The 15,815-nt window shown below is 39.9% G+C and overlaps 1 protein-coding gene across 2 annotated transcripts in view; it reads left to right on the plus strand.

Annotated features, from left to right (window-relative positions):
- LOC144071713 (uncharacterized) overlaps nucleotides 1-11,490 on the plus strand; it is a 29,070-nt gene extending 17,580 nt beyond the window's left edge. For both annotated transcript variants that reach the window (XM_077597047.1, XM_077597048.1), the window contains exons 7-13: nucleotides 830-996; nucleotides 1,112-1,215; nucleotides 2,943-3,053; nucleotides 7,488-7,558; nucleotides 7,726-7,824; nucleotides 8,043-8,139; nucleotides 9,502-11,490. In XM_077597047.1, the coding sequence (XP_077453173.1) occupies nucleotides 830-996; nucleotides 1,112-1,215; nucleotides 2,943-3,053; nucleotides 7,488-7,558; nucleotides 7,726-7,824; nucleotides 8,043-8,115 (625 nt within the window). In that variant the 3' untranslated portion in view covers nucleotides 8,116-8,139; nucleotides 9,502-11,490. The remainder of the gene's footprint in view (nucleotides 1-829; nucleotides 997-1,111; nucleotides 1,216-2,942; nucleotides 3,054-7,487; nucleotides 7,559-7,725; nucleotides 7,825-8,042; nucleotides 8,140-9,501) is intronic.
- The last annotated feature ends 4,325 nt before the right edge of the window (nucleotides 11,491-15,815 follow it).

Here is a 15,815-nt window from a genome sequence, read left to right on the forward strand (position 1 = left end):
AGTTACAAAATTGCCCAAAAAGTAAATGCATTTCCTTGTCCATTATTTTATTTAGAATTCCCCTTATTAAGCGATTAAAAACTACAAATGCAACGTGGCACATATTTTCACACACATATAGGGCACACGTAAATGTCTAAAATGTACTACAAAGTGGACGGCGTTCGGCCCTGGTAGAACGGGCTCTTGCCGCCATCTGGCGCACAAACACGGGTATTACATCTATATCGGTGGCGGGAGATATTTCAGCGGAGCAGGACACATTTTCATATGCTCTATTTATTTTAACACATCAATAAATAATTTCCTTACAATTTTCTCTCATTTTTGTATGTTTATTTTAACACATCAATAAATAATTTCCTTATAATTTTCTCTCATTTTTGTGTGTTTCCTCACATCTTTCATACAAAATTGGGACACTTTGATCAATTTTAAAGGGTCTATTTGGTAGTTGTGTGAGGACAGTGGAATGAATTAGAGAATTTACATATAAAGTACACCTCTACTTACGAAATTTTCAAGTTACGAAAAAAGAAAAGTTGTTATAATAAGAATAAATTATTACTATTATGCTTAGGACTTTTTTTTGGGCCGTCGTGGACGTCGTTCGTCCACCGACCCCAACCCCACCTAATTTTGTCTTAAGTTGTCACCCTCCCCATTAGCCGGTCCGCGAGAAAATAGAAAGAGCTTTACCGGTCCGAGAGAAATTAGACAGAGCTTTCCCGGTCGGTCCACGGTGAGAAAAAGGTTAGGGATTGCTGTTATAGTTGAGTTGTGTCAATCAAGGCATTGGAATGAAATGTCTTTCTTTACCCGTGGCTAGGTTTGTTCCTCGTCATTCCGACGAGCTTTACCTTGAAACCGACGACCCGGTCTTAATTCTCAACCAGTCTGAGGATTTGTGGTGTCAGGGTTACAACATGAGGACTGGTTCTACTGGAATCTTTCCGGCTTTCTATGCTGTCAGGCTAGCCAAAAATAATAACAGGGGTGAGCAATTCAATAAAAATAGAGCTTCAATCTTGATATTTTTGTAATCATTTTTTATAGCTCTATATTTTGAGCACACTGTCAATTTTTTTTTCTGCATCTGTTGTTCCCTCAGGACTAAAGGATGGTTCCATAGAGCAGTTCCTGGTACGATACTTAGGTTCTGTTCAAGTGCCTATCCACAAAGGCAGTGATGTGTTGTGTGCTGCCATGCGCAAGGTAAACATACTAGTCAAATATATAGAGTAAGACTCTGTAAGTGTTATGAATGCTGTAGAATAACATAATCAAATTTAAAATTTGTATTAATGCGCTATACTAGTTTCTGATTGAACAAAGATTTGCCCCAAAATGTATTGGTTCTGTACCACCATCAATGGCACTGAAGTATGAGCATCGACATGAATTGGACATCTATGATTGTCAATAGAAACAATGAGTTAATTTTGCATCACTTCTTTTTTTCCATTTCCATTTTAGGGTACTCACTGTTCACTTCTGGTAATTTTTGGGTAATTTCCCATTGATTTTGATGCACTTTCCGGGATGTTTCTTGTTCGTTTGTTGGTTCCTGTTGATTTTTGGGAATTTCCAGATTACTTCCTGTTGGTTTTGGGGCATTTTAAAGTTCTGTCACACCATGGTGGGGTAGTTGGCCTTCCTGTTTTATTTTGAAATCATGACATTCCCGATTTTATTCAGCTTTGATTACTGCCACAGCCACAGCCATAGCCTTTGTAAGAATCCTACGTTTGCCACTATTATTCTGTGTTATACTTTCCGTCCTCCCCATTTGGTGTGAGTTATTGTTAGTGACATTTTCCTCCATTGAGTGAGTTATTGTTGGTTATGTTTTTCCCTCCTTTGTTGTGATTTTGTGTTTTTTGGATCATGCTTGTTTCACCTCTGAATGAGGGCTTGTAAATAAAGACATTCCTCTCAGGATACTAAATACTCTTCGTCTGAGTCCTACCTCGAGTCCAGTCCTGATAGGTTCCTTATTAACTAATTGTCTGCCATTGAAAGCACTGCTCTGATGGAAAGGGGCCAATTAACAAATGTGATTGCGGATAGGAAAATGAGCAAAGTGCAGTAGTGCACGCACTTGATCGCACAACTCACAAACTTTTGGTTTTGTGGGGCCCTTATCAAAACAATGAAAGCATTTAATTCTGTATGTCGAGCATGAATGAGTTACAAAGTAGTCGCCAGGCAGAACATCCCTGTGGGCCCCCTACTGGGTCCATGGGCTGCATGTTTGACACCACTGCTTTAGCTTATCAATGCTTCTGTTAGCTTGGAGTGTCTTTGCTTATTCTGCGTTAGCTTTTGGCTTCGATCGGACTATTGCAGTGACATCTTCCTCTGCTCATCTCTGCAGACATTTTAAGACAACATTTTTGTAGGTGCATTGTGTACATACGTGTGATATGTATGGACAAGCTATTCACGTTTGATCTCTTATGAAAACATGGCATTTTGACACGAAAATCCTCATTTTCTTAATGATGATGTAGTCTTCAGAGCAATGTGGAATATAGTATTTAACTTAAGGATTCTTAGACGAGGCTACCAGGGCTGAGTATCAAAATCCCAACCTCTGAATTGTGCAACGACCACTCTACCTCTGACCCATGCTGCCAAAATACTATAGAATTTAAAGGCAGTGTACATTATATAACATGTATATATTCAAATAAACCTCCAGTATGTTAAATATGGGGATGTATTTCTTTTCCCAATTTCTGTTCTGTCATCTCAATTTGGTATTTGTTCAGATCCATTTTCAATCGCAAAGGGAGGGGGCAATAAAACATTTGGTCTAAGTGAGATTTACACTGTTCTTTTAGAGATAAACGTTTAACTAGCACTAGGAATTTGCATGTTTTAATGCTGTTGATGAAATAAAAGTTCACCCACTGACCTCAAACCTCATGTATCAACAGGTTGCATATAACAGGCGCCAAGCAGGGCAGCCTCCCTCATCCTGTGTGCTTGAGGTCAGTGTGAGGGGTGTGAAGATCAGCGTCCAGGACCAATGTCACTCTGCTCACAGGGTACGTGGAAAACTACAACTAATCAATTTTTGTGCACAGTACATGTAACAACAATATGCTAGTACTCATTTTCTTTTTAAGAAAAAAAGTACACCTGTCTCATTTCTGCAATTGTTTTGTCATATCTTTTCATGAAACAACACTAAAGAAATGACACTTCAGTACAATGTAAAGTAGTCACTGTAGAGCTAGGATAATAACAGAAATTGATTGTAATTTCAAAATAACTCAAAAACACAAACATAAATGTGTAAAATGCTGCCTACAAAAGTGAGTAGACGCAAAGTGAAAATCTCAAAATCAGCCCAGATTTGGGAGCAATTGGGCATTTCCTGAGGGTGAAGGTGATGGATTGGCCAAATATGTCCTCAGACCTGAAGGAGCCACTGATAACTGCTTGTGACTTAGAAATACATCCCTGGACCTCCCCGTGATTGTCAATGCTCAAGACTTGTAATACACTAGCAGTTTTTCCAGCGCCATCTGAAAATAGATCGAGGTAAACTCCAGCCAAATTGTGAGAACTGTCCTCAGGTGCATGACTAATCAGCAGCAGGGCCAAGAAACTACTACAGTTGTACCTCTACTTACGAAATTAATTGGTTCCAGAACTTTTTTCGTAACTTGAAAATTTCATAAGAAGAGCAGTACTTTATATGTAAATTCTCTAATTCGTTCCACGGTCCTCACACAACTACCAACTAAACCCTTAAAAATTTGTCAGTGTCCCAATTTTGTATGAAAGATGTGAGGAAAGACACAAAATAAATGAAAATTGTAAGGAAATTATTTATTAATGTGTTAAAATGAATAAAGCATATGAAAATGTGCCCTGCACTGCTGAAATAGTTCCCTCGGCGGCCGTTATAATGGGAGACGTAATACCCATGTTTGTCCGCCAGATGGCGGCAAGAGCCCGTTCTACCAGGGCCGAAAGCCGTCAACTTTGTAGTACATTTTAGACTTCTACGTGTGCCCTATGTATGTGTGTGTGTGCATGTGTGTGTGTGTGTGTGTGCGTGTGTGCCCATGTGTGTATGTGTGTGTGAAAATATGAGCCGTGTTGCATTTGTACGGTTTTTAATCGCTTAATAATGGGAATTGCAATCATTAATAAGGGGAGCATTTAGCCGAGGTGGACAGGTATGTAAGAGAGAATCTTGAAACATGGATAGTGGTTGGTGTGAGACAGCTAATTGAATTGAATTGAATGCTTTTATTGTCATTTTATGAGCTAGAATGAGAGTGATGAAACGAGAGTCCAGTAGAGGGTAGCGAGGTTCTAAAGCAGGGGTCCCCAAACTTTTTCCTGTGAGGGCCACATAACGTTTCCCTTCTCTAATGGGGGGCCGGTGTCAGTTTGTAACAGAAAAAGTGTGACGATCGTAGGGGAGCTTAAATTTTTTATTGTTTTCCAGAAAGCCACACAACCAAATAACCCTTTCCAGGTTCTGTACAGAAAAAAAGTCAGGAAACAAATAATAACACTATTAATGAAATAAATAATAACTAAATAACCCTCTCTGAGTTCTTCACAGACAAAACAGGAAATGAATAACACTATTTATGAAATAAATAAGAACTAAATAACTCTCTCTGGGTTCTTCATAGAAAAAAAGCCATGGAACATTAACTTTCTGTTGTGCCATGCACAATCTTAACAGATAAAAGTTCAGCTCAGTTGTCAGAGCAGAATCTCTCTGACACATATGAGCAGTCTCTTAAAGTTCTTGTGTTTCTTCCTTATAATCCTTTTGTTCCAATAGGCTTGTAGACACCGCTGTTTGCGGCTCTCTCATCAACTTCCCTGTGAAAACCACAAAGGAAGTAGGTTGAGAAACTGAACTAAGTGAAACCGCACCTACACAGCACAATACATTTCACTACCAGTATGGTTGTAAAGATGGATTTTATCCCAGTAGATTTTATTATGATTATATTTGTTTATGCTCAGAATGACTCATTCAAGTCAGAAAAGTGAGCTTACCTATGTATGTTCATCAGTGTGAACTGTGGGCCTGCATCTGGCTGGTGAGAAGTTGAATTTCAGGTTCCATTCTAGTTACAGCCAGTCTCAAGCACTGATGCAAATGTTCATCTGTCAATCTTGATCTCATCGGAGTTTTCAGCAGTTTCATGCGAGAAAAGGTTTTCTCGCAGATATACGTGCTGCCAAAAACTGAGGACATTTTCATTGCGTGTTTTTTGATGTTTGGATATGTGTCGTTTGGGAGGGAGGCATAGAAGTCAATGAGACTGTTGAGCTTGAATGCGTCTTTCAGAACATCACAGTTCTGTAACTCAGCCAACTCAAACTGATATGAAGGCTGGGCTTCATCAATGTCGGCAACAAAGGGGTTCTGAAAAAGACGGATTTCTTTTGCATGAACATGTAGTTCAGTGAATCGCACACCGAACTCCGCCTTCAACATTTCCAGTGCTTCCACGCACTTTTCAGCTGGGAACGGGACCGCTGGGTTCTCTGTCGACAGGTTTTGGGTAGCAGGAAGATGACAAAGTTGCGCTTTTTCACTTGTTCCAAAAGCAGCGCTAATTTCACCTCAAATGCTTTTATGTGTGAATACATGTCGCAAATGAGTTTCCCTTCGCCTTGTAGCTGCAAGTTAAGGCGGTTAAGTATTTCTGTCACGTCTGTTAAAAATGCGAGGTGCCATTTCCATTCTGGGTTGATCAGCTCTGGGACAGTTTTGTCTTTTAAATGAAGAAATGCGTTAATTTCGGGTAGAAGCTCGTAAAAACGCCTCAAAACTCTGACCCGGCTCAGCCATCGGACCTCTGTGTAGTACAGCACATCTCCGTGCGTAGACTCCAGTTCAGACAGGAATTCTTGGAACTGCCTGTGTTTAAGTCCCTTTGCCCTGATGAAGTTTATGCACGACACCACAACCTTTATTACAGAATCCCACGTCAACACTTTGCAGCACAGTGCTTGCTGGTGAATTAGGCAGTGGACTCGTAGCGGGGCTTTTTTCCAACTCCCGGTTCATGCATCCTATTAAACCGCAAGTTTCGCCCACCATGCTAGGAGCCCCGTCAGTCGTGATGCTAGCCAGCTTTGACCAGTCCAGGTCCAACTTCTCCATGGTTTGGCACACTTTGTCAAAAATATCCTCTCCCGTTGTGGTCCCTTTGAGACTTTGGAGGGCTGCCAGATCCTCGCATATCTCAAAGTTTGCGCTAACTCCACGAATAAAAATGAGCAGTTGCGCTGTGTCTTGCACGTCCGTGCTTTCATCCAGTGCTAATGAAAAAAAGTCAAATTCTTTCGTCTTCTGCTGCAGCTGGGCATATACATTACTCCCGATTTCTTCAACGCGTCTGCCGACAGACTTACGGCATTAAATGCATCTTTCTTCTCGGGACACACTTCCTCCACGACAACATCCATACATTTCTTAACAAACTCTCCGTCAGTGAAAGGCTTACCGTTGCTTGCTATCAGTTTAGCAACCCGAAAGCTGGCCCGAACGGATGCCTGGTTCAGCTGAGCTTGGCGTAGAAATGTAGTCTGCTGAGATAATAGTCCAACTTTTAGCTTTGAGAGTTTGTCTGCTCGTATTTGGCCTTGCACGCTATCGTACTTGTCTTTGTAACGGGATTCATAGTGCCGGCGAAAATGTATTCTTTGAATACTGCCACCGTCTCTTGACAGATGAGACAAACAGCCTTTTCTTTGCATTGAACAAAAGAATAATCGTTTGTCCACTGCAGGTTAAATACCCTGCATTCTGAATCAATTTTTCTCTTAACTAACCTTTTCGCCATTATAACGTTCTCAAACAGGTTCAGGTTGCACAGTTTTTATATCCTTGAATAGCATCGCAATAGCGATGGTCCCAGGGTCCCGCCCTCACCTGCGATCGTCCAGATGTCTCGCTAACACTCTGCTCGCGCATGCAACGGTGGAAGTGCCCGCATGCATCAAAAGGAAACACTCTCCCCGCGCGTGTCACCAAAGAAGCAATGCGAAGGCCCGCTTCACTGGGATGATTTGTGGGCTCAGCAGGGGTGCAATGAACCAAACACAAGATTAAAACGTCCCAGTCTTCAAGGCCAAATAGGAAAAAAATACGATAGCGTCTCTGGTATTGTTCAGAGGGCCGGTCCAAATGTGCCCGCGGGCCGTAGTTTGGTGACCCCTGTTCTAAAGTGAGAATCAATGCATCTGCAATAATATTTTCAAAATAAAATAACGGATAAGGAAATGCATTTACTTTTTGAGGGGATTTCGTAACATGGATCTTTTTCGTATCTCGAGTCAGTCATTTGCATATTAAAAAAATTGTAACCTGAAAATTTCGTACCTAGAGGCATTCGTAAGTATAGGTATGACTGCATGTATTCCATTACTTTGAAAGTCATTTTAATCACAGAGTGCAACCAATATATTTTCACTTGTTTTCTCTTTTTCAGGGAGAACAGTGTTTTAATTTCTTCCATTTGAAGAACATATCCTTTTGTGGCTGCCATCCAAAACATAGCAAGTGAGTTAAATAAAGGAGTTACCTTTGTCTTTGTATTACAAGTGCCTATGTGTGTATTTGTTTTCTTTACAAGACACTTCAATCCTACTATGTATACAACAGTAATTCATCAAATTAACATTGTGCAGAGTACTCCTAGTAAAGTAATCCTAATTATTCTGCTACAGGTACTTTGGTTTCATCACCAAACATCCTGACCAACAACGTTTTGCCTGCCACGTAATGATGGCAGACACAACTTTACATCCTTTGGCCAAGTCAGTAGGGTAAGATGTATTCTAATCTGCCTACACAATATACACAATCCATTTTCACACAACATGAATACAGCATATTATACGCAAGTATAACAATGTAAAAAAAATCATTTTTTTAAGATTAACAACTGTTTGTTGTTGTTTCTGTCAATGATGATGCTAAATTTGAGTCTTTCTTATCTTTCTGTCTGTCACATATCTCAATGCTATTTCCTATTGTTTTACAGGAAAGCCTTCCAGCAATATTACAAGGAACATATTGGATACTCTTGTCCCACTGAAGACATCTTTATTGAATGACACTTCTTTTCGTTTCAAGCAATAGTATGTCCTAAATTTTAATATTACTTAATGTGTCCTAACAAACCGCAAATTGGTCGATTTTAGATTACACTATTCCACAAAATTTGAATCGAACGAGATCGGGATATTTATTTTGATTTAAAATCTACAAACATTACGTCCTGTTCCTGGACATGAATAGCTGAATCAGCAGGATTTCAGTTGCGGACATAGCTAGCCTTTTAGTTTTCCCCTGGAATTCAAAATTATAGGCTACGTACACGCTGCAGTGCATGATGCTGAAATCCGATTTTTTTGTTAAAATGGCACTACATTTTTACTTTGAATATAATATTGAATGTCATTTTCTCAAGTTTGCATGACAATTTGAGTGAGAGTACCCAGGCTTCCAGGCTTGGGTTTCCGCAAAAGTTGAATTCTTGTTAACATCCATCTGCCTGCGTCTAATTTGAATACGATCTGCTCTGACTAACCATCGGTTGGATGCTCTTGGGCGCTAGTAATGAGTATGCTGACCTTTACATCACGTGGATATGTTTTTTTAATGATACCAAACTTCACGATGTCATAATATACAGTATCTCACAAACATGAATACACTCCTCATTTCAACATTTTTAAATTATTTATTTTAATGAAACAACACTGAAGAAATGACGCTTTGATAGATGTAAAGTAGTCCCTGTAGATCTTAGATAATAACAGAAATTTATTGGATCTTCAAACTAACTAATTTAATTGTATAGTCTCATCTCATTTTCTGAACCGCTTTATCCTCATTAGGGTCGCGGGGGTGCTGGAGCCTATCCCAGCTGACTCCGGGCCAGAGGCGGGGTACACCCTGAATTTGTGGGCAGCTAATCGTAGGGCATAAGGAGACAAGGAATCATTCACGCTCACACTCATACCTAGGGGCAATTTAGAGTGTCCAATCAGCCTAGCATACATGTTTTTTGGAATGTGGGAGGAAACCGGAGTACCCGGAGAAAACCCACGCCGTCCCGGGGAGAACATGCAAACTCCACACAGGTGGACTGACCTGGATTTGAAACCAGAGCTGTGAATTAGTATATAGTCAGTATAAACTATATAGTCATTTGTGGCGATACATTGCTAACCAATTTTCCACAATTTTAGACCAAGTCTTAAAAGGAGCTTGTGACACAATTGCATGTCGAAATTATTCGTTAATATTTTACTTTGAAACCTCATTTAAAATGCATAGATTCTAAATCATTCCGTCTGGTTGGGCCTTTCGTCACCCCATTTTTCTGTGGTGTGTGAAATCCAAAGGTTTTCGCTTTACAAAAGTTATTAAAAAGTCCAAGTACGCCTTTGCTTGTCATCAGCTTACACCTCTGTCTGAACATCTCTTGACTTCAGGAACTACAAGACAGTTTGAACAGAAAGAAGCCTCACAGAAAACAAAGAACCTCCTTTCAAACACCAGGAAGAAATCCATTTTCCTTTGAGGTGGTCTTGGTGGGCAGTAACATCCCTAACTGGATCACCATTCTGACCCACTCACTGTACTGTATGTGAAATGGCTTGCATGTTTGATTTTCTTTCTTCTGTAGCAATGTCACACATAGAGATGTTTAGATCGAAGGATGCACCACATGTGAAACATCAATAATTGTAACGTTCAGCATACCTGCCCAGAAATGGACATGTCTTAAAGGTTAAAAAGACAAAAGTGACAATACAGACAATTTACTGACAAGGCATTCCCTCAGTCAATCAGACAGATATGACCCTTAATCATGTATAAATAAATACAGGTTGTAACCAAAATAGAAGCTCTGTGAGTTAACCTATTTCCATACATACAAAGATTTGTATGTTCTTGTTGTGCACTGGGGTAAAAAAAACCCTTGTGTGTGTTTGGGTCGCTTCATGCTATATTTTCTTATGTATATTACTTTTTTCTTTAGACTAAAGTTGGCTAGTTGGCTTTTCTGTAAAATATTGTGGAAAGCACCCAATGATTTGCAGTTGATCTTTGCTCAAATAGTGTTCCAATTCTATAGATCGGAGTGAATGGGACATCTTGTATACTTTTATGAATCACTTGTCTATATTATTGTGAATAAATATAGGTCATCTGCTTAGGCTAACACTTGTCCGAACCTGTGTGCCTCTCCTGTCAGTAAATCGTCTTTGACGACTCAGCACAGCAAAGAAGGGCTTCTTCTTCTTCTCAACTTCAAATTGCTGTTTAAAAGTTAGCACTTTTATGTAGTGTATCATAAAGTAAAGGTCCTTTGTTGCACATATACTATATAAAAATTTAGTGTTTATAAAGAGCATATAGACTATAAAGGTATACAGACAGTCATCGACTTACGACCTATGCAATGTCTGTACATCTGTTTGACATTCACGACCCCAAAAGTCACAAAGTCTGATTCATGACAGGGCAGTTTGAGTGTTGTGTCCGACAGTTGTTGTAGCAGCAGGTTCCACATTTTAGCTTACAGGTTAGCGGAGAGCTATATACACTCATCAAAAGAGACATACCGTATTAATTTGAGTATAACGGCCACCCATGTATAACGTGCACCCATAATTTGTGACTAAAAATTGGTATAAAATTTATTTTTCACTTTTTCTCGGCTCACACCAAGGATTGCACCGGTACTGGTAATTGGCAAATGCTGAACACATGTCGCCATGACAAAACATTTATTCACAACATATGATACGGAAACCTGGTAAAACAAACTACCAGTATGAGCACAATTCTAAAATGGGATTTACAATTTTAAATCCTTAAAGTCTAATTCATCATCATAATATTTAATCATCATCAGATTCAACAAACAATTGATTCCATTCTTCTTGAGTTATTTTGTGTGGCGAATGTCGGCGGGGCGAGCCGCGAAGCCTATCCGAGGATAGCGCTCCCTGGGCGGACTCGAGTGAGCGGCTGCCCTGCCAATGTTTCTCTGGAGCAAAACGTTTTTTATTTATTTTACTTTCCCCTATAAACTTGCCGAAGGCTATTTGGAAAGGGTTTGAAATTACCTTCTTTGGGCCCTGGTAGAACGGGCTCTCGCGCGCCGTCTGGTGTACAAGGACTGGTTTTACGTCTCCCGTTATAACGGTGTGACCGGACGTTTCGTCGAAAGATGTTTGGTCCCCGGACGTTTGGTCGACCGGACGTTTGGTAGAACGGACGTTTGGTAGAACAGACGTTTGGTAGAACGGACGTTTGGTCGCCGGGTTCGCTCGCTGTCAAATTATGACAGTTTACTGTTGATATTTTGATATTAGATATTTAGATATTAAACTCACTCTCTCTCTCATGATTATAATTTTGAGAGCTGGTTTCAACAGTAACAACCCGGCGACCAAACGTCCGTTCTACCAAACGCCCGTTCTACCAAACGTCCGGTCGACCAAACGTCCGGTCGACCAAACGTCCGGTCGACCAAACGTCCGGGGACCAAACGTCTTTCGACGAAACGTCCGAGTACCTTATAACGGCTGCACAGGGGACGTTTTCACCAGCGGAGGGCAGTTTTTCACCGGAATTTGGAAATAAAAGCGAAGACCTCATGTATAACGCGCACCTGAACTTTGCTTCAGTTTTTTGGGAAAGTTTTTTTGTGCGTTATACTCAAATAAATATGGTATGTCTCGCGAGTCATAGGTTCCGACCCCTGAAATAGCGTTAAGATAATCCAGTATGTAAAACTTTATTATACAGTTCAGTATTCAGAACATGGCTCGACATAGGACTGGTCTGTTGTTATCAAATGTGGTTGTAAGTCAATGACTGCTTGTACTTTTGTTCAGTCTTAGAAACCTAGGACAATCTATTGTTTTTTTATTTAGATAAATTATGTATGTAATAATTTATATTGTCGTTTTTTTCCTATTTGACTCTAATGTGATAAAAATGGAGTGGACGTCCACGAGTGACGGATCATGTCATTTGTATTTTTCAGTACAGTATACTATAGTTACCAAATTTAAGCAGAAGGCACACATCAACTGAGCTGGAGAAGTCACAAAACCAGTGTGTGCTGTTTCACTTACCAAGGCCATGCATTTTGAAATTGAAGGGTCATTACAAAATTGGAAGCCATTTAGTTTTTTTTTTATCTTTTCAGGGACAGTAATCACTCAATTAAAAGCTATTCAAAGGTTGGCGGTTAAGACTTTTAACACTTAATAGGGCAAGCAATGATTTTTGGCCATTAAAAAATTTATTGCATTTATTATTATTGTTTTGTTATTTAATTTTTATTTATTATTATTTCATTTTATAATATTTTTTTAAAGAATTATAAATACACAAAAATACACTTTCGTGATGGCCCTCAGGAACATTCCTAAAGTAAGCATTCAAAAAAAAAATCCTAATTTGTGCATAAAAATGTCAAAACTCCTATCTTACATTGGCTTTAGACATTTGGTACAAGTAATAATTTTGTAAAAATATATATTAAAAAAAATCATTAACAGAGGAAGAGAAAATTGCATTTTTCGGGGGTTTTCCAGACTTATTTGGTACTTTAAATGTTTTTCAAGCATTCTTTTTGTTGTTGTTTTCTTGTCCGTAGACAAATAAATTGACTCAGAAACAAGATTTTTTAGTACTTTGTATGTGAATTATTTAAAATTTGAAGGGTGGATGCCATGTAAAATGCCCTCCAATTCTGGAATGACCCCATAATCAATTGAAATTAGTTTACATTCTGGCCTTTACATTTAGCACATTGCAAGCAGCTGTGCCTCCTCTTGAAGTCCAAAATTGGTGAGGGAAGAGACAAGTTGATCAACAGTCCAGTTTGTACAACATTTATGCAGTTTTATCCCAAACCTGCTCGGTGACAAGGCTTAGTTGTTCTGTGCAATCTAGAGAAATGTTTAACACTGCAGCCTGACTTATTAGTCAGTATCACCTGCAGCTCACGTGATTTTAATTTGGGGTTTCCTGCTTGAATCTGATCACACCACTTTAGCACTTTTTCAATTAAAAAGGGAACCTTTTATCTCAGTATATATCTATATTATACATAAATAATCATTCCAAGCACCTTGTGTATGAAAATCTGGCCTTCACAATCATCAAATTTAATCCGATAAACGTGTAATGCTGCCTAGTCTAGTCTTCTTCATGTTGTGTTTTTAAAAACACAAGCTGCTGAAGTACATTTCAGATTTAAGCAGTAGATCTGTTAAAGTGTTGAATGCAGAACGAGTGCCTCTTTATTTTTCTGATATCATTTATTTTCTGTCTGTATTGTCTTCAGATGAGTATCCATACAGCTTGAAATGAATTGGTTCACTACTTTTGATGGAAATGCTGATCTGATGTGCATAAAATAAGTGGTAGGATGAATTAATTAATGGTCAGCAACCTCCAGGTTTCAAGCTCAAGACAAAATTTTGAAAATAGAACAATTAGTACATCTGGGGACGAAGAAATTCATTCCCATTTAGAAATTTAATCTGGAGTAAAGGTTGTTTTGTCAAGCAAGAAAGTCTTATTTCATCTTTTGAATTACGTAAGCATCTTCATGAATGACTGTACTTAATCAACAATATGCATAGAGGTCGTATATTTGTATAGAAGGAATTCTATACTGGAAGCTCGACAAAAACGGGAAAAACATTGCATGGTATTGATGTTGAATTATGCGCAGAGTTGTGCTGATAATGGCTATTCTTGTCAATAAAAAACATTCAGAACTGCAGATACGAGATCTTTATTTGGGCATAAAAAAAGTCCATATAATTTTTTTGACAAAGTCAGCTGGGATAGGCTCCAGCAACCAACACAAACCTTGTTAGCATTACCGGATCAGAAAATGAATGAATACAGCAACTGTTAACAATTGTAGTGATAATAACAACTTAATGGTTATCATATATCTCATCTCATTTTCTGAACTGCTTTATCCTCATTAGGGTCGCGGAGGGTGCTGGAGCCTATCCCAGCTGACTCCGGGCCAGAGGCGGGGGACACCCTGAATCAGTGGCCAGCCGATCACAGGGCACACTCACCCATACCTAGGGGCAATTTAGTGTCTAATCATCCTACCAGGCATGTTTTTGTTTTTGGTAATGTGGGATGAAACTAGAGTACCCAGAGGAAACCCACGCAGGCCCGGGGAGATCAGGCAAACCCCACACAGGTTGACGTGACCTGGATTTGAACCCAGGACCCCAGAGCTGTGAGGCCGACGCGCTATTCACTCGCGCCACCGGGCTGCCGTTATCATATATATCTTTCAAAATAAAACAATAGTGTAATCAATTTTGTAGGTGTATATTGGGAGACCCGAGTCCTCACAAATAAAATATGAAATGTCGGCTTTGCTTCGGGCTCGAGCGCAAATCAAGTTAATTCAGCGGGTTTGGGTCAGGCTGAAAATTAATACGCGCGGGTCAGGGCGGGTTTTTTCGGCCCGATCTTACCTCCAGCGCAGGATTCATCACCAGACATGTTGAAATCAATGTAGGAAACTACAATGTCAGTGTTTGGTATTAAAAATATAAAAAAAATAAGACGTGATGAATTATGCTATCTTGGTTATGATTTTTTGTCTTGCTGGACATGTTATTTATATATTTGTGTGTGTTTATGTACAAATATGTACAGAATGCAATATCCTTTTAGACCTGTATTATTTTGGGCGGTGTGATGACGTGATTGGTTAGCGCGTCGGCCTCACAGCTCTGGGGTCCTGGGTTCAAATCCAGGTTGGTCCACCTGTGTGGAGTTTGCATGTTCTCCCCGGGCCTGCGTAGGTTCTCCGGTTTCCTCCCACATAAAAAACATGCATGGTAGGCTGATTGAACACTGTAAATTGCCCCTAAGTATGGGTGTGAGTGTGCATGGTAGTCCATCTCCTTGTGTCCTGTGATTGGTTGGCCACCGATTTAAGTGTCCCCCGCCTCTGGCCCGGAGACAGCTGGGATTGGCTCCAGCACCCCCCGCCGTGTGCGGTCGATTGGTCGCCGGTCTTTTGGTCGCCCGCTGTCGCGGTCCGGGCGACCAAAAGACCGGCGACAAAACAAGGTAAAACAACACTGTCTACGCATCAATAAAAGCCAACAATGGCCATGAGCAGTTTCACTGAGCCGACGTGTGTGCATAAGAGTTTGTATGTACATGCGTTGTCCCTTTAAGAAGCTACGTCAGTCAGGGTCTTAACAAGTTCTCCAACAAAAAACAATAAAAGTCCGGGAAATGTGGAGCTTTTCTTTAGCCTAATAATTAATAGGGCATTAAGTATGACTAAATAGTAATTCGCAGTTTGTATTTAGGGAATTTGAGAAACGATTTAAATGGTAATCATCAATAACCTTCCGGGCGACCAAAAGATCGGCGACCAAACGACCGTGTACCCCCCCCCCCCCCCCCCCCCCCGCGCGACCCTAATGAGGATAAAGCGGTTCAGAAAATGAGATGAGATCTGTATTTTGTTGCTTGTAGTTCTTACCTCATTCATTGCCACTAACAGTTATAGACAATAAATCCATTTTAAACTGGCAAGGTTGGCATAGAGTGATCAATTTTATTGCCCATGATGGCAATCGATGTCCAATCCAATTTGGTTGGGGGCTGCATTCGATGATTCTACAGCCTTTCTCATCCAAAACGGATTGGACATCAATTGCTGTCAGTGGCAGCCAATGAGTTAATACTTAACTCTGTTAAACAAATGAAAGTGGAAAGA

Source organism: Stigmatopora argus, chromosome 3 (genome assembly GCF_051989625.1).
Source record: "Stigmatopora argus isolate UIUO_Sarg chromosome 3, RoL_Sarg_1.0, whole genome shotgun sequence".
In the NCBI taxonomy this organism is placed as follows: domain Eukaryota; kingdom Metazoa; phylum Chordata; class Actinopteri; order Syngnathiformes; family Syngnathidae; genus Stigmatopora; species Stigmatopora argus.